The following is a 19231-nucleotide window of genomic DNA, read 5'->3' on the forward strand; positions in this document are numbered from 1 at the left end:
GGCACCGTTACGACATGCATGTGCAATACGGCGTGCACTACGTACGGTGTCGGAGCTGGCGACCGGGCCGGGAAACCCGCAATATCCAGGACCATATGCATCGCCCCGCCATGAACTCAGCCGATGAGGGTCACCACCAACCTCGCGACCGATGGGTGGAAAAAGAATCGCCCCCCAAACCTTCGTCCATAATTTTCAGCGTTCCTCCGGCTTGTCAGAAATACAACCGCCGCTAAAAGCAAAGTCCGAAGCGAACCCTCGTCTCCTTCAACATTTATTTGCTTCGGTAAACCCTCCTGGGAATTGAGAGGCGAGCGAGAAGACTCGTCACGCCAGGAAATTACAAGCAGGACAAATGCCAGCCAGGATGCGGAGCCGGGTAAACCCTAGCCACACTGACCCGGCCGGGGCATGCACCAAACCAGGACGGCGTAGCCCGGATCGAATTCCCCAGGTACTCCGCGCGAGCGAGAGCGAGCGCGCGACGCCACCGCGGCACGAGCGCCATGTGTCTCCGCCACAATTCAAATCACAGCCACCCGGCCCCTCGATGCCGATCCTCTCCGACCGGCGGCTCTCCTTCCTTCCGTTCCCGGCAGCCTCTTGTCGTGGCGTTTTGCCCATCATCAGCAAACGGCATTGCCCGTTGCAGTCACACGCTTCCGTCCGGGCACTGCCGTGACTGCACACCTCCTCGTCGCTGGCCGTATGCGTGACTAATCCGCGTCCCTTCCGCACGTGCGTCTCACCTGCCCGCCCACGGACAGCCATGGTTTTCACCTACACAGTTTGGTCTGTGTTTAGTTCGCGAAAAAGTTTAGATTTTGATATTGAACCATATTTTGTTGTTATATGACAAGTTTACGGATGCTTCGTTCCCCCGACGAGCGATCAGCACGAAGGATATGTCAGGAAGCACAGAACGGAAACAGGTGGAGCAAGAAGAGTCTCCGGAGGTGGACGGACGTGGCTGTGGTCCGCGCCGCGCGTATGGTTAGCCAAAACCCTGGCCACTACTAACCGACCGACGCCGCCACGCCCACGCGCGCATCCAAGTTCCAAGACGACGGGATCCCGGTCGAATCTCCCACACCACCTCCTCTCCGCAGCCGCACGTTTCTGGAGCGAATTCCACTTGTTTCTTCTTCCTCCCTCGCCTCCGGCTCCGCCTCTCCACGCTGCGGTCTGCGGCCGCCGCTATAAAGACGACTCTCCCGGCGGGTTTCCGCCCGCCCGCCTCCTGAGTCCTGTCCTCGCTCTTGCCCAGCAGCACACAGGCAGCTGCGTGCGCCATTGCACACCTCCGCCCGGCCGCGTCTTCCACCCTCCGCCCCTCCGCGCGTGCCACCTCCCCGCTCACGCACACCAGGCATACTTGCGCACCCTGACACACGGATGAGTTTCTTGTTCGCGGATCGCGTTCCCGTGTCCTAAATCCTGAATCTCTGTGCTGCAGGAGGTGCTTGGTTGTTGCAGGTCTGGCGCCTCCGTACAGGCCGGCGGCGCGGTCGTGTTTGCTGATGTTCATCTAATTGTCGAGGCAAGTGAAGGGAGAGGTTGAAGGCCATTCATTAATCACGGTGAGTTGCTCGATTCGTTTCCTTGGCTGTCGCTCGGTTAGGTTGCCCTGTCTGCTTGCTGTTCATGCCTCTCTGCTGCATGCATCTTCTTCCACCGCGCTGCCTCTGCTCGTCTCGTCAGGCTTGCGAGATTTCACAGAGAGATGCGCTAATTTCATAATTTGGTTGTTTAATTATGCATGCTGGTTTCATAATTTGCCCGTTGCTTCTGAAAACCGAGAAGCAAAAACATTTTGCTTTGCATTCCTTCACCATCCAGCTCTCTTGTGTGTTTTGAGCGTTCAATCCTCATGATCTGTTCCTTCCACCGCCATGAACTTTCCTTGTCCCAACAAACTCGCAGAGATCCTCCTAATATAAGGAGGAAGACATATCTTGCCTTTTTGTCAACTCAAGACAAGAAGAGGGCGAAGTCACTACTCCAGTTCTAAAAGACAAGTTGTTCAAGTTCTCTAACCAGACTAGCCTCCTAGAGCTTCCGTGTCCTAGACGGGGGCTTCTTCCCTCGCAAAGGCCAAAAGGACCATGATTTTCTTGTCACGTCAGACGCCGGCTTCGTCTCCTTTGCTCCCAGCTGGCAGCTGGCTTATCAACTTGGAGCTTACTGCCCTCACCTGATGACCAGTCAATTGCTACTGATGTTGATCCGTCTGCGCATTTTATCTTTACCAGACTGTTACTATTATCTCTGATTGGTCTGTGCCGCTCTTACATAGAGTACGAGTTTCGTAGTCCGAATTGTCTTTTTGTTACGCTGTTGCCACGGTTATCTGGCACGTTTGGCTATTTAAATCTGACGTTCCTTGACAACGTTCAGTCTGGCTACCCGTTCCCTGGTTCTCCCCTTCCACTTCCAGGCCTTGGTCTTCTTTCCCTCTCTCTCTCTGCTCCCACGGGACAGGGCCAGGAGCCCAGGACCCATCGATTTCGATCACTCGCTCTCACAATGTTTAACTCGTCTTCGATCAGTATGGACATCAAACGTTCGATTGGTCCCTTCACTCGAGTGATGCTGCGGACCATGAGGCAAAGGCACAAACACCACCCAGGGCAATCAATCCGCCGTTGATTCTTCGGCGCTTGCGGATCCAGCCGTCCGATTCTGGACAACGGACCAGCGCTTCCCGTTCCACCGTCCGTCGCTCCCCTCCCTCCCAAGTCCTAGCCGGTCACTCTCGCCGGCCGCCGCCGTGCCTCGGCGCCGGGCATGGCCGGGTCCGGCCTACCCCCCGCACGCGCTTCCGCCCCCATGCGTCAGCGCAGCGTGAAAACCATACCCCTCCCCGCTAAGCGCCGCCGTGCCTTCAGCCGTGGCCGGCTCTCGGCGCCGCATCGGCGTGCCCTGGAGAGGACCTCTGCACGGCTGCCTGCAGATGTCTCCGGCATCGCCCCTTACATGTGGGGACTGGGGTGGCCCGCTGGGGCTCATTGGTCAGTTTTTGAAAGGTAGAACCCCCAACTAGAAGGTGTTTGCGATGCTGATTGTTTGTTGAGCTAAACTTTTGAGCGTTTTAATCTGAAAAGTTTTTTTAATCTCCCACTGAGAAATGAAAAGCCGAATTATGTGTTGAATTCAAGTGCACGATTTGAGTTGTAGCGTGCGGCTGCAAGCTGATCCTCCAAATATTTTAGGCCTTCTATTCACTGACTGGAAATCATTTGGCCGTATTCGGTCTACAACGGCGTCTGAGTTATTTAGTTCTCCTAGCAATCTATCGTCAGAAGATACTCGTGACTAGAAAACTTGTCTTAGACACTTGTCTACAACGGCGTATGATGGCTTAGACACTTGTCTACGGCATTCGTGATTAGAAAACTACCGGACATGGACGGGAAATGCAATCAGGAACCATTATTTGGGTTTTTGTTTTGACTAAGCAGGTTCAACTGTGCGAGCACATACGGAATGATTGGCTAAATCTTTAGTCTTACATCGCTGTCTTTTGTATCGTTGTACTGCAAGGCAACCACCAGCTCGATAGAAGCATATAAGCAGGCTTAATGATCAATAATTGCAAAAAAGTAGCTTTCATGAATTCTGCTAATGTAATAGCAGTATAGCATTCTTTCCCTCTTTTATCCCCCTGAAGGAGTCAAAAGGACCTATGCTAAAATAGCATTATGGTGTAAATCATGCAGCATCACTTTTTTTCTGTGCCATGTCATCTAATTCTTTACCTTCAGTTTCAGAAACAGCCGTTGAAGCGGCAAGATGGTTAATTTTGGAAAGAAGTTGATGGTAGATCAAGTAGAAGAATGGAAAGGGTATGACTTTTTGGTCCAATCTTCCCAACTAATGAGATTTGTCTTTATTGTTTCTCCACTTACAAGTTGTGTTTAAAGTTCAAATTTTGTGAGGGGATAAAGGACATATATTCTCTGTTAGAAAAATACATTACGAAGTTTTCATCATTAATTTTCATGCAATTTTCCATCTTTATAGTATAGGTTTAGTATTAGATGCTCCAAACCTATGAAAATAAGCACGAAAAAAAATCTTAATATATTTCTCTAACATTTATGTCACTGTTCAATATGAACTTAAAAGTCAGCTGTGATGAGGAGATTGAACAAATTGATATAGTTTCGGGTAGTAAATCTAGCTGAATTTTTGTCAAATGGCTAAGTGGGTTGTTTGGGGTAGTAACACCCTTTTATTTTCATTTATGCCCCACTAAAAGAAATTGATACACCAAACTTATTACCGCTTTATGGCTGTCCCTACTATTGTGATCTAGTTTAACTTTTAAATGAAACAAAATCTATCAGTTATTATAACCAGTAGGGGCTTGACCCATCCTGTTTCATTAAAAAAATATACGTTCTGGCAGTTATCCAATTGCATGGTTGCTCAACAATGATGAAGTCAATATCCGGCCGCCAATGCAAGCTAGTTTCTCTGCATGTAACCATTTGGTAGAAATCTTATCAGCTTTTGGTCTTCCTTCTGCTAGATACTACATCAATTACAAATTGATGAAGAAAATGTTAAAGCAATATGTTGAAATGACCCAACATGGTGGGAAAGATCGTGAACATGTTCTTAAAGAGTTTTCAAGGATTCTTGATGACCAGGTATACAAAGAAAGCTTTCTCTTGAAATAACTATAAACAGAAAGTTTTGAGCATCATATTCATCTTGTCAGTAGTCAATTGTAGTTTGCTAGGGACTGGAACAGTGTCATACAACAAACATAAGGGTCTTAGAGAAATGGCATAAATTGTCTTGGTTGTGGGCTAAAATGCACGTTTGTTACTTTGTTCCAGATTGAAAGAATTGTGCTTTTTCTGCTACAACAACAAGGCCATCTTGCCAGTAGGATTGAGGAATTGGGAGAACGACGTGCTGCTCTTCTGGAACAGTATGATATATCACAAGTTTCTCAGTTACGTGATGCATACAGAGAAGTTGGGTTTGATCTTATAAAGCTTCTCCGCTTTGTCGATATTAATGCTACTGGTCTACGGAAGATACTAAAGAAATTTGATAAGCGCTTTGGCTACAAATTTACGGATTATTATGTAACCACTCGTGCAAACCATCCTTATTCTCAGCTTCAGCAAGTCTTTAAGCAAGTGGTAATTTTCTTGTATTATGCATTTCTAGGACCGTTGTTTTTTCCCTTTCTTCACGTGGCAGGTAGTTTAACACAGCCTTTTATTTATCACGCGCCCCGCAATGCAGGGAATTGTTGCTGTAGTAGGTGCATTATCGCGCAATCTTGAGTATCTGCAACACCATGAAGGAAGCTTTGTATCCATCTATGATCATCCAGCAGTTACTTTGAAGGTACAATATCTTCACTATCCTATATTCAGTTCAAAGCTCTTTCTGATAAGTTTCTAAAAAGAGAGGTGCCCTTTCTGACCTCTGACTTGACCTTTATTTTTATGATATCCAGGACCCTGTTATGGACCAAGTAAACCACGCAGTACAGAAACTTACACATGCCACAAATTTTATGCAATTTTTGGGCCAACACTCACTTATTGTCCAGGAAGATGCACAAAGCGAGTCAGAGGATCTTGTTGATGACCAAAACTACCATTTCATGTCTCTAATGCTTAATCTAGTGAACACGTTCCTTTACATGGTGAATACATATATCATCGTGCCGACTGCAGATGACTATGCAGTAAGTCTTGGGGCAGCTGCAACTGTCTGTGGTATAATTATTGGATCAATGGCAGTTGCTCAAGTGTTCTCCTCAGTCTACTTCAGTGCCTGGTCAAATAGGTCCTACTTCAGGCCTCTTATATTCAGTAGTATCATGTTGTTTCTAGGAAACCTGCTATATGCTTTGGCATATGATCTGAATTCACTAATAGTTCTCCTGATTGGACGACTACTATGCGGGTATGAAATTTTCTTATTCACTCCGTTGTGTCACTTAATTTATGTTTCACCTTTGTAAGCTAGCATTGATCTGGGTGAAAAGTACTATCATGGTAAATGTAGGTTGAGGACCCTTAAGCTAAGGGTATATTCTAGAGTATATTACTACATACAAACAAAATGGAAGCTTTCTAGCTTACAAAGAGACAAAGGATTTGAAATGTGGTAATTTGTTGATGTCTTTTAAGGTGCCTCTGTGATTGAACTGGCGAAATTCAATGTGCAGGTTAGGCTCTGCAAGAGCAGTGAATCGTCGTTATATTAGTGACTGTGTGCCTCTCAAGATGAGGCTACAAGCCTCTGCCGGATTCGTTAGTGCTAGTGCTCTTGGCATGGCATGTGGCCCTGCTCTTGCTGGTTTTCTCCAGACTAAATTCAAGATATACTCGCTCAATTTTAATCAGAGCACATTACCTGGATGGGTCATGTGCATTGCTTGGCTTATTTATTTGCTGTGGCTGTGGCTTACATTCAAGGAGCCAGAACACTTTACTAAAACTGTGGTCAGTGAACAGCCGTCAGAATCTGGTAAACTCTCAACCCACTGAAACAGCGATATGTTTTGTTTCATGAATTATACCCGAATCTAACCTCGTTGTACTATTAGGATGTGTAAGCTGCCACTGTCGGTGTTTTTACCATTACCAGGAACTATTATAATTTGATGTTTATTTCCCTGTGAAAATAGGTCACCACGTAAACGCTAACTTGGAGGAAGGTTTAGCTCAACCATTGCTTATAGGTACAGAACGAAGGCAGGACGAGAACTCGGAGGATAATGATGATAGTGAAGTAGCCTCAAAAAACTCTCATGAACCAGCAACATCAATTGCTTCAGCATATAGATTGCTGACTCCATCCGTGAAGGTTTCTTTCCCTTCCCCTCCAATTATCGACTTTTCTTTTGTATTGTTCTTCCTTTCAGTATTAAAAGAGAGAAGAGAACAGTCTACATAGTGTTCTTTTATGAAGGAAGTTAGGTAATTAACTGTAAATTATAAGAAAACAGTGTCTTAGTGTTAATGATATTATGATAATTGTAATTGGTAAATGCAAATGCATTCCAGTTACTACATCTGCGTGACATACAAGCATATGTAAATGTATTACTATTTTGCCTCAAAAGAGTTGGACACCTATTGACACACCATTGCATGCTCATCTGCTTTTGTTATCTTTCAATCTTTGTTGGAGCTACCTTCTTCTGTATTTGCCTTTTCATATCTTTACAAGGGTGGTTTTTTGTCAGGCCCAGCTATTGATATACTTTATGCTCAAGTACGCTATGGAAATTTTACTCTCTGAGTCAAGCGTTGTCACTACATACTATTTTAGCTGGTCTACAAGTGCTGTGGCTATCTTTCTAGCGATTCTTGGATTAACAGTTCTTCCAGTGAATGCCATTGTTGGAAGCTACATTACAAATTTGTTTGAGGACAGGTAAGCTTTGTGCTCTTAAGAAAACATACTGCAGAAAAATTTTCTCTTCTTTATACATTGTTTTCTGAGACATGCTCTGCAGATACATTACCAATTGTTCTATTTTGATTTTGGACTTAAAATTTAGTATGGTCACATTCTTCGCATATGATCAAATCAGATTCGAAATCATTTTAGTTTCAGAACAATAGACCGCAAAGCATAATTATAGGAACAGCTGCTGATATGGTCCTTCTCATTTGCAGGCAAATTTTGTTGGCATCTGAAGTAATGGTTCTCATTGGAATAATCATGAGTTTTCGTTTCACACCTCACTACTCCATTCCGCAATATGTCATTTCAGCTCTCATCACATTTGTATTTGCTGAGGTGCTTGAAGGTATGTATGTTTGTATCCGTTCAGTGCACCCATCTCAAAGTATTACATACAGAAAAACCTAAATCAATCATATGCTATTGATTTATCTGTCATGCAACTACTAATAACGAGCAATGCAGGAGTGAATCTGTCCTTGCTTTCACGAGTAATGTCGTCGAGGCTTTCCCGAGGAACCTATAATGGTGGACTCCTCTCAACAGAGGCTGGGACTTTGGCCCGTGTAATTGCAGATGCCACAATTACCGCAGCAGGTTACTTAGGCACGGACCTCCTCCTCAACGTCACTCTTTTGCCACCACTTGTGATCTGCATAGTCTCCATCGCTGCAACACTCTACACTTACAACACGCTCTACTAAAGAGGCATGTTTATTCCCTTGTATCTATACAACAATGATTCTTGTTAAAATGACTCATGGGTTTGCATATTTGTTCAAGCATGGTTTGTAAACATTCAATGAAGTGTATTTGTAACATTTATTGTATTCAATCAATGCATTATGTAAAGATTCATCTGTAAAGATGTATGAGCTGCGATTGCTTTTTTCAGAAACTCATGAGTCGCTCTTTATTTCAATCGTTCAGCCAAATCAGGAACTACATAGCTGCCCACAATGGGTTTGCGTATTTGTTTTTTGTTTTTTTAAACAGGCCAGGAGCACTGGCATATTGTTTAAGGAGGTGAGGCGCCACGCTGAGCCAGCGCTCGAACCGCGGCGGGCAGCCTGAGCCCCAGCTCAGCTGACCAACCGAGCCCCAGCTCGGTTCTCGGTTTGCGTATTTACTCAAGCATGGTTTGAATAATTGAAACATCCACTGAAGTGTGCTCCCTCCATACTCGAAAGAAAGTCGTTTTGGATAAAATTTAGATCAAACATTGGGAATATAAATCATAACTAATTGAAACATTGACTGAAGTGTACTTCCTCCATACTCGAAAAAAATTTAATTTTAAACAAGATTTGGATCAAACATTAAGAATATTCTGAAACTCCCAACCATTCCCGTGCAGGCTCATCAACACCCAAGGCCCATCAGACGCGTTAACTGAACTTCACTGAACCGAACCGAACCATTCAGAGCACGTGACATCGAAATGTTTTTTTTAAGAAAAACATCGAAATGTGTCAGCCGGTTAGAAGGGCCATGCCAGGACCTGCTGACTGCTAAGTGTTACGTACACAGTACTCGTCAAGCAGCAGCAGGTCGTAACGAAGCAAAGTCTGAGGGCGGCGGATTTCTTCTGAAGCAAAAGCGTCCGCGTCCGCGTCCGCTCCGGCACGGCACGGCCGGGCGCCACCGCGGCAGATGGCCGTGCCATCCGAAGGTGAAGTCACCGGCGGCACGGTCCAGCCTTGCCAACCTACCGAGCGTACCCCTCTTCTTTCCTCACGCGCACGGCGTGCCGGCGGCCGTCGTCCTGGATCGACGTGGTCAAACGTGAGAGCGCGCGCAGCGAGCGAGCGAGACGGCGGCAAGCGCGATTTTCTCTCGGCCACGACTCCGGCGCTGGTGGCCTGCGCTGCTGCAAACAGAAAGAAAATGATGGCAGTGGACGTTTGACCTCGTCTGTGCCTGCTGCACTGCCCGGCGATCTTTTAACCTTGTCTGGTGTCCAAGGGTACCAGCGTGCGTGGCATTTTATTTGTTGTCAAACAAATACGAAAGGCTCGTGGAGACAACTAACTTTGGTATGTGGATTACATGTTTCTAGGTTACAAGATTAGGCTGTTGTTGAGCCCAAGAGACCAATCCGATCCCTCACAAGCTTTACAAGATGCACAGTGATTTGAACGTGCGTCACTGCAGTACTGCTCCCTGAGAGCCACGGCCTGACAGCCTAGCCAGTGCTCAATTAACTCATGCAACAATCATCTACCCTGGCTAGTACTCTGTGCTCTGCTCACTTATATAAAGGCACGCGAAGTCTCAATATTGGCCATTCGAAGTCTACCCGGTCATAGCTTGATCCCCGGCCCCAACAATGGCTGCCAATCAGCTCTTCTCACGAGAGCTGGTCACCTTTGTCGCCGCAACCTTCTTCGCACTGCTGTGCAGCTCACCACAAGGTGACCATCTCCTTACATTGATCGTGTGACATGCATTGTTCTCCATTTCCTATTCTTTATTAATCCATGATACTAAAACTAACGATCGAATGCTGGGATGGATGGATTGATACGTGCATAAATAATAAATATAATTCAGTACGGGGCGTGGACTACGCGTTCATGAAGGACGCGACGCAGGCGGCGAACGTGTCCTACTACGACTACATCATCGTCGGCGGCGGCACGGCCGGGTGCCCGCTGGCGGCCACGCTGTCGGAGCGCTTCCGCGTGCTCCTGTTGGAGCGCGGCGGCTCCCCGTACGGCGACGAGCGCGTCGAGGACATGACCCGCTTCACGGACACGCTGGCCGACACCTCCCCGGGCTCCCCCGTCCAGCGCTTCGTGTCCGAGGACGGCGTCATCAACTCGCGCCCGCGGGTGCTGGGCGGCGGCAGCTGCATCAACGCCGGCTTCTACACGCGGGCCGGCGACGACTACGTGCGGGCCGCCGGCTGGGACCTGGAGGCCACCGGGGCGGCGTACCGGTGGGTGGAGGACGTGGTGGCGTTCCACCCGGAGCTGGGCCCCTGGCAGGCCGCGCTGCAGGGCGGCCTGCTCGAGTCCGGGGTCACGCCGGACAACGGCTTCACGTTCGACCACCTCGACGGGACCAAGGTCGGCGGGTCCATCTTCGACGCCGACGGACGCCGGCACACGGCCGCGGACCTGCTGAGGTACGCGCGCGCCGACGGGCTCGACGTGCTGCTCTGGGCCAGAGTCGCCAAGATCTTGTTCAACGTCAGAGGTCAGAACTTGAGCGAGCAAAATTGTTGGCGGCCACTAGATTTAATTTACACGGAGCGTCGGAGATGAGTGGCCGGCGGTGACTGATCTCTTGGCGCCAGGGAGACGGCCGGTGGCGCGCGGCGTGGTGTTCCACGACTCCAAGGGGCGGATGCACAAGGCGTACCTCAACGCGGGCCGCGGCAACGAGATCATCCTATCGGCGGGCGCCATGGGCAGCCCCCAGCTGCTGATGCTCAGCGGCGTCGGCCCGGTCGACCACCTCAGGTCGTTCGGCATCACCCTCGTCCACGACCAACCTGAGGTCGGCCAGGGGATGGCCGACAACCCCATGAACGCCATCTACGTGCCGTCGCCTTCCCCGGTCGAGATATCGCTCATCCAGGTCGTCGGCATCAGCCAGGTCGGGAGCTACATCGAGGGCTCCAGCGGGGCCAGGCACTCGGCCTCGCCCCGCAACTTCGGCATGTTCTCTCCGCAGGTAAAGGTCTTGCTGCCACGAGACGTTGATAATGCTTCGCTGAATCTCAAGTCCGTGCTCAGTTGCAGTGCAGCTTTCTGACAACTGCATGCCGTTCTTGCAGACGGGGCAGCTGGCCACCGTGCCCCCGAAGCAGCGCACGCCGGAGGCCATCGCGCGCGCGGCGGAGACGATGAGGCAGCTCGACGACTCGGCCTTCCGCGGCGGCTTCATCCTGGAGAAGATCCTCGGCCCGCTGTCCACGGGCCACCTCGAGCTCCGCAACCTCAACCCCGACGACAACCCGTCGGTGACGTTCAACTACTTCTCGCACCCGGAGGACCTCCGCCGCTGCGTGGCCGGGCTGTCGGTCATCGAGCGCGTCATCCAATCCAAGGCCTTCGAGAACTTCACGTACCCCAGCTTCTCCATGGAGAGGCTGCTTAACATGTCGACGGGGTTCCCGGTGAACCTGCTGCCCCGGCACGACAACGACACCACGTCGCTGGAGCAGTTCTGCAGGGACACCGTCATGACCATCTGGCACTACCACGGCGGCTGCCAGGTCGGCAGGGTCGTCGACGCCGAGTACCGAGTGCTCGGCGTCGACGCGCTGCGCGTCATCGACGGCTCCACTTTCAACGCCTCGCCGGGCACTAACCCGCAGGCCACCGTCATGATGCTCGGCAGGTAATCCCTCGTGCTTACACCTGTGATGGTTTATCGGTACACTCTGAGCACTTTGCAGGCAGGCCCTAGTGGTGCTGATTCTGTCTCCAAGGCTGCGTTTTTAGGTCGAATCCTACCGATCTTCCAATGAATGATTATGTCTCAAACTTGACAGGTACATGGGCCTCAAAATCCAAAGTAAGAGATTGAAAGCTGAAGGATCAGCGGGGACAAAACTGTAATCCTGTCATCCAAGTTAGCGGCACCAGCACATGAAGTAGTAGTAGTATTGCAGTATGAAATGCTGGATTCGATGTTGATAGTGTGATTCTGATAGGTTGCACATATTGTCGGAACTCGGAACTGTATCATGTTGTGTCTTGTTATGTACTATTTGTCGGTGAGATCTGCATCTAAGCTTCAGATCATGTATTCTTGCTCAGAACAGAAAGACCCGGGAAAATGTCTAATTTTGCTGTGTGGTCAAATATTAATATTCTACTCGCCCATCTTGTTCTCTAAGAAAAATGAAGGTCACCGGCAGTAAGTGCCTTGTGCCTAGTGCCAATTTCCAACGAAGAGTCTCGAATGGGAAAGAGAATCCAATAGTGGGATACAAACTTTAGAGACATACCCATGGAGGCAAAAGGGAAAGGGAGATGTTGGATGCCAAGAGGATATCCATGGTTTAAAACCCTTTGAAAACTCCAGCTCGCATATGCCTCCTCAAGGATATGTTCCCTATATAAATCTTGCTCTGCTGCAGGCCCACAGAGAGGAATGAACAACAATACCAAGATAAGAAAGAGGAAAAAACTGATCAAGAAGTGGAATTCCTAAGCTGTCCAGTTTCAGGGCTTCTCTTTCTTGGCAGGGAGCGTGCGAATCGGTAGACTAGCTCTGCTCGGTTCAACCCTCTGCCAAAGGAGAGTTGCCCTGTAGCAGGACCCAGCTTAAGGTTCATGATTCTAGGGACCATTGATGATTGTTTCAAGCTTTCATCTACACCGAAATTTAGTGTTATGCCTGCCAATGGTGATGCAAAGGTTCGGATGCTTTGAATCACTGGCTTTACAGTTTTACATGTTTGTGTTCAAGCAGCTGAAGGAAATTGATTGCTTTCTGTGCGTTCCTTTGTGGCCAGCTCTTTGCTGAATATCTGGGTACTACATCCTTTTGGGTTACTGCTACCTTTCTACTGCTACGTTGTAAGAAGAGCTTTACTATATGGATGAAGAGTGGTCATCAGCAGCTCAGTGCCATCTATATCTGCTAATCTCTGAATTTTTGTTCGTGAAATCATGTATGCTGAATCAGGTACATGTATAGTTCAGTAATCTCATTGGAATCTTTCCCCAAGACATTGCCTGGAACCTGAAATTACAATATCTTAACAGCAGTCACTGCTTAGTATTGGATCATCCATTGGTCATGATTCAGTGTCAAGATCTAACATGGTTACTTAATTGGCTACCCAATTACCCATAATCATTGATTTGGCAATGTTGGCTTGTCAATTTAGCATGACCATATGAGTATCAAAACTCTACATTCTTGTTGCAGTTTTACCAGAATTTGTAACCAGATTGCTTGCTAAGGAGATGATGCGCCGATGGAATGAGTTCGTTTCCTTTTCAGAATGACTGAACTCGATCCTGTGTGGCTTTGTCATTCAAGTGTCATAACCAACAATGCCGCAATAATCGTGTCCTGATAATAAACCAAAGAGAATTCTTTAAAAAAAAGAGATAATAACCAAAGAGAGGAACCACGACACTAAAATATATAAGTGAGATTTGGATAAGGGAGATTTGCAAGTGGCAGTCCACGACCATATCATACCTAAGCTATGGAGCATTGAAAAAGTCTTGTCAAAGAGGTGCAGCACTAGTAGATATTTATGTACTATCATGCCAGAAACTTAAAACTCATATTGCCACTCCAAGTTAATCCTCACGAATTCGCTGAAGAAGAATGCAGCAAATTAAATTTAGAAACACTTCCCAGAGAAGATCGAATTAGTCGCAGGGCGCCAGTAGTACACAAGCAGAGAACACCATTACTCGATCAGGGGACCCTCCTACCTAGCCACGCACAGTAGGCGACGACCGACGATGCCACAAGGGTGAATGGGTGTAAGGAACATGGCACCATTTATGCCATTTCGAGTGATTTTGGTGATCGAATGACAACACAATACTTGGACTAATATGATTGTTAAGATGATCATTCTCAGGGTTTTAGGTTCAAGTGATGACAAAGAGAAAGAAAAGATAGGCGTAGCAAGGCCCGAAGGGCCGCCCCTACGGGGGTTCCGCTACCCGATTAGCGGACGGGGGTCGAGGGGGAGCCACCCCTCGCGGGTCTCAGGGCAGCGCCCTGAAAGCTCTTCGGCCTGAAGCACCAGAAGAACCGACGCCAAGGGCATCGGTGCATCCGATGGTAGTCGGAAGAACCGACGCTATGTAATTCTGGTGCAGAAGGGAATCGAAGCCAAATCAGCCTATAGGCACCGGTTGAACCGACGGGTCAAAAAGGGGCATCGGTGCATTAAGCATCCTATGTTCCAGAGACGATGTCAAGAGCCCAGGAGAAGATTCTTCAGCACCGGTTCAACCGACGGTGCATCGGAGTATTACGTCGGTTCAATGACGTCAGCGTCCAGGAGAAAATTCTTAAGCACCGGATGAACCGGTGATGCATCGGTATAAAGCATCGGTTCAACCGGTGATCACTGCGTCAGCTGTCAGGAGTTAAACGGCTACTTCGGGTTATGAGTGACCGGAAGAACCGACGCTACCTCAGCCAGAGGCATCGGTTCTTCCGGTGATACGCATATTTTCAGCTGACCGTTGGTGCAACGGCTACAAGACTTGGTGGCCTATATATACGCCTCACCCCGGCCATTTGAAGATTGCTGGAGTTGCTGGACATCCCACACACCCCCAAGAACATCTCCAAGCCATACAAAAGCATCAAGATCATATCCTTAGCCCTTAGCACACTTTGAGAGTGTTGTGTAAAGGTTAGCTCTTAGTGAGTGTGATTGCAAGGTCTTGAGCCTTTGTGCTGTGGTTCTCTAGTGAACCAAAACAAGAGCTTGGTGCGCCGGTACCTTGGAGCGTGAAGCTCGCCGGCAACGTCATCGACCCTCCGACTTGGTGTGGAGCAGTGACGACATCTTTGTGCGGGGGACGTGGAGACCCCCATCCTTTGTGGAAAAGCTCCTTAGTGGAACCCGGGGCCAAGATGACCGTGATTGTGTTCACGGAAGAGACTTGGTGGCCGAGTAGCAATACTCTTAGTGAGTGCTACAACAACATGGATGTAGGTGTGCCTTTGTGGCTAACCGAACCACGAGATAAACACCTGCGTCAAGAGTTTGCTATCTCCTATCCCGCTCTTTAAGCTTCCGCATTTCTTACTAGCAATTTGTGTGCCTTTACTTTCATAGAATAGTCTCTTGATAGGAAAGGCTATAGGTTGCTAAACTCTTTTGGGATAGGGGTTTCACACTAGAACAACCTAGTTGCACATCTAGATAGCATGTTTTAGTTTAAGTTTTGTGCAAACTAGTTGGAGCCATAGGTCTAAGTTTTTATTAGTGCCTAATTCACCCCCTCCCCCTCTTAGGCTAGAGCACCCGATCCTTACAATGGGTGATGTAGGAGGAGACGTTGGGGAGGAACGGCGTTGGATCGGCGGAGGAAGAGGACGGTGAGGGGGACGGCCTGCTGTAGTCTTTAGGCCGTAGCTGCGGTTGCAATCATGGAGGCGGTGTCATCACAGTAACAGGGGAAGGCGGAAGACGGCTGGGCGGGGCGGCGAAGGGAGGGGGCAGGGGACGCCTCGGTGAGGTCGCCGGGGCAGATGAGGGGAACTGCCGGACTAGACCCACCCCCGTTTGGTTCATATGTGCAGTAACCACCGAATCTTTTATGCATGGAGCTTTAAACGAAGTCCATTTGCAATGGGTGTAACTTTCCACGATGAATCTAATGAGCCTCTAATTATGCGGTCAAAAATCTCATTAGAATAGTCTCGCGAAGTAGTGCAGGAGTTTTTTTTTTCGAAACGAGGATCGTTCCCAATTCCATTTCAAGAAACAAAATTACAGAGTTTTCAGAGCAGACATGAGAGAAAGGTTTAACAGCCACGACTAAGCGATTACTCTAACCTGTCTTTCAAGCTAGAGAACGCTAGGTAACCTCAGGACCCAGAATTTCCAGGTGGAAGGTCATGGACAACGATTACAGAGTGACAAAGTCTCGGGAAAAAACAAAAGATAAGTAAGGAGCATGCGTTACTTCGGTCAGATATAATGTTCGTTTCAATAATTTTGAAACATATATCTTTACACCTACTAGAGGGCTGCGTCAAGGGGATCCGCTATCCCCTTATTTGTTTCTGATGGTAGCTGAAGGCTTGTTGTGTATGATAAAGAAAACAGAAGAAAGAAGAGAATTGGATGGAGTGAAAGTTTGCAGAGGAGCACCGACAGTTTCTCATCACCTCTTTGCAGATGACTCACTCATCTTAATGCAAGCTGATAAGAAGAATGCAGATTGTTTAGCTAATATATTAAATAGCTATTGTGCTAATTCTGGACAAAAGTTAAGCGAAGCCAAATCAAGTATTTATTTTTCCAGCAATACAGAGGTTGAGATAAAGACTGAAGTATGCCAAACTTTGAATATTATGACAGAATCACTAAGTGACAAATATCTTGGTCTTCCTGCTCTGGTAGGAGCTGACCGTAGTGATTGTTTCCGTCATTTGGTGGATAGGGTGGTGACCCGAATAAATGGTTGGAAGGAAAAAAAACCCTCAGCATGGGAGGGAAGGAGACTCTTATTAAATCTATAGCTCAGGCCGTCCCAGTATATGTCATGATGGTGTTTAAAATTCCGGGAAAAATCTGCAAAGGAATTACAAGTGCCATCTCGCAGTACTGGTGGGGGGATGATAATGATCATAAGAGAATCCATTGGCAAGAATGGTGGAAGATGTGTATGCCAAAGGATAAGGGTGGCATGGGCTTCAGGGATTTACAGTCTTTCAACCTGGCTATGCTTGCAAAGCAGGTTTGGAGGTTGTTATGTGATCCAGATTCTTTATGTGCTAGAGTGCTCCGAGCTCGGTAATATCCGGATGGTAAATTGTTAAATGCTAGAGTAAAGAGTGGGAACTCATATACCTGGCAGAGTATCTTAGCAGGGTTGCAATGTTTCAAGCAAGGATATATTTGGAGAGTAGGCGATGGGACACAGATAAAGATTTGGGAAGATAATTGGATCCCGGGAAGTCATAACCTGAAAATATAAACAGTTAGGGGAAATAATTTGGTGACTACTGTTGATGAATTGATCAATCCTATAAATTCTACTTGGGATGAAGAGTTGCTGAAGACTATATTTTGGCCGACTGATGTCTACCGAATTATGCAAATCCCTATCCGCTCGGGTAGGGAAGACTTGGTGGCCTGGCAGTATAATAGAAGTGGTATTTTTTCAGTCAAATCTGCATATCACTGCCAATGGGAATACAAATATGGGGTAAGAAGTATTCAAGTGCAACCGAGTACTGCATCAAGAAGTCGGCTTTGGAAGAGTTTATGGAAATTGAAGGTCCCTGCAAAGATTAAGATATTTGGTTGGCGGGCACTCAAAGGCCTCCTGCCATGTCGTGCTATTCTTGCAAACAGGCATGTTGGCGATTCTGGTGGCTGCCCAGTTTGTCAGAGTGGAGCTGAGGATATTACACACATGATTTTTACATGTGAACGAGCAAAGAAAGTGTGGCGATCGTTGGGAATTGAAGAGAAGATACAGAGCCTAACGTTGACTGATAGATCGGGCTCAGTGATTCTTGAGGAAATTATTACAAGGGAGGAGCAAATTCAGAATCTAGATGTGGGCTTTGCTGAGCTTGTTATTACAACTGCTTGGTACATATGGTGGGAACGTCGACAATTGGTTCATGGAGAGACTGTTCAACGACCGTCAAGGTCTGCCATGGCCATTGCGGCACTTACCAAGAATTACAAGCTGTCAACGAAGAAAACCTCAGTTTTTAAGGCAGTGATGGAAGAAACCACCAGAGGGTAAAGTCATGGTTAACGTTGATGCCGGTTACGACGAAAATGGTGGTTGTGGAAGTGTTGGTTCAATCATAAGAGATTGCTCTGGAGGTGTGCTGATAGCAGCTCATAGTTTCGTACCACATCTTGTTGATGCTCCGATGGCAGAGGCTTATGCGCTGAAAGAGGGATTAATGCTAGCTCAGCATATAGGGTGCAACCGACTAATCGTTCAATCGGATTGCATGGAAGTGGTACAAATTATGAAAGAGGGAGGCTTCTCCGCAAATTTGGCAGCTACAATATATGATGATTGCAATATCACCTGGAGTGGGTTTCAAGATATATCTATTGAACACTGTAGCAGGGAGGCAAATCAGGTGGCTCACAATTTAGCTAGAAGAGCTCAGCAATGTAAACAAAATTATATTTGGGTTGATGTGCCCCTAGTTTTATTTTAGACTCGTTGATGAACAATGTAACTATCTTGAATGAATAAAGCTTGCCGTATTGTTTCAAAAAAAGGAGCATGCTTCAGCAGGTAGGCAGTCTTCCTCTTCCTTCTAGCGTTGTGTTCCAGTCTCCATCTCCTCCTGTTCTTCATGATCTTTAGGCTCTGGCAGCATCAGACTCGCAGGGCGCCCTCCAGCTTGCTGCGCCAACACCTTTGTGTGCGCATGCCAACAGCGTCTTGACTCCTTCCAAGAGCTTTCCTTGAAAGTCCGCGGTGTAGAGTCCTGCCCAATAATTCATGAAAGCACATGAGTGTAACAAAATCTCGGCAGGGGTGCCGGATGAGTTTGGCATCAAAGACTGCTTTATTGCGGCATTTCCAGATGGCCCAGCAAACTGCCGCAGAACCGAAGTGATAGACGGTTTGTCCGTTAGGTAGCCATTTCCTAATCCATTGTTTATACTGTTCACAATCTCTTGGGGTATTGTTTGCTCCAAGGCATTGCCCAATCAAAGCCCAGATGCATTTAGCAACCAGGCACTGAAAAAAGAGATGGTTGATTGTTTCCAGCGTCTCCTGATCATATTATCTTTGGTCAACACGGCGCCTTTTTCAAGTAACCAAGTGAAAATTTTAATCTTGTAGGGTATTTTCGACTTTCAGATGTGGTTAAATCTATTAGATTCACTACCACTGGTTAGCTGGTTGTAAACAGATTTTGTGGTAAAGGCTTTCTTGCTGTTCCATTTCCATGTCACAATATCCTTTTGTGAGCTAAAGTTAAAGGAATATGCCCTTTCGACAACCCCTAACCATTCCTCAAACAAAGGATTGTGAAGCCACTTGTAGAAATTCATATGCCCATTTCTAACCAACATCTCATGTACTGTTATCAGTTTATCTTTGCATAAATCATATAG

The 19231-nt window shown here is 47.4% G+C and overlaps 2 protein-coding genes and 1 long non-coding RNA gene across 5 annotated transcripts; all 3 read left to right on the plus strand.

The window, feature by feature from the left end:
• The first annotated feature begins 1091 nt into the window (after positions 1-1091).
• On the plus strand, positions 1092-8347 carry LOC120641507 (SPX domain-containing membrane protein OsI_17046). Of its 3 annotated transcripts, XM_039917677.1 has the most exons (12): positions 1092-1369; positions 1457-1580; positions 3765-3845; positions 4535-4655; positions 4848-5159; positions 5266-5370; positions 5483-5937; positions 6203-6504; positions 6665-6843; positions 7226-7416; positions 7662-7795; positions 7915-8347. In XM_039917677.1, the coding sequence occupies exons 3-12, from the start codon at positions 3793-3795 to the stop codon at positions 8151-8153; spliced, it is 2091 nt and encodes a 696-aa protein (XP_039773611.1). In that variant the 5' UTR covers positions 1092-1369; positions 1457-1580; positions 3765-3792; the 3' UTR covers positions 8154-8347. The 3 variants fall into 3 exon arrangements, with proteins under 3 accessions (XP_039773611.1, XP_039773613.1, XP_039773612.1); XM_039917679.1 differs by lacking the exon at positions 1092-1369 and having other exon boundaries at positions 3771-3845; XM_039917678.1 differs by lacking the exons at positions 1092-1369; positions 1457-1580 and adding an exon at positions 2724-3026.
• A 1104-nt stretch (positions 8348-9451) lies between these two features.
• LOC120641508 (protein HOTHEAD-like) lies at positions 9452-12285 on the plus strand. Its single transcript, XM_039917680.1, has 5 exons — positions 9452-9863; positions 10003-10650; positions 10751-11130; positions 11234-11799; positions 11954-12285. The coding sequence occupies exons 1-5, from the start codon at positions 9779-9781 to the stop codon at positions 12018-12020; spliced, it is 1746 nt and encodes a 581-aa protein (XP_039773614.1). The 5' UTR covers positions 9452-9778; the 3' UTR covers positions 12021-12285.
• A 250-nt stretch (positions 12286-12535) lies between these two features.
• Positions 12536-13418, plus strand: LOC120641509. Its single transcript, XR_005662287.1, has 2 exons — positions 12536-12824; positions 12923-13418. It is a non-coding gene; the product is annotated as an uncharacterized LOC120641509 (long non-coding RNA).
• The last annotated feature ends 5813 nt before the right edge of the window (positions 13419-19231 follow it).

This window comes from Panicum virgatum, chromosome 7K (genome assembly GCF_016808335.1).
Source record: "Panicum virgatum strain AP13 chromosome 7K, P.virgatum_v5, whole genome shotgun sequence".
Classification (NCBI taxonomy): Eukaryota; Viridiplantae; Streptophyta; class Magnoliopsida; order Poales; family Poaceae; genus Panicum; species Panicum virgatum.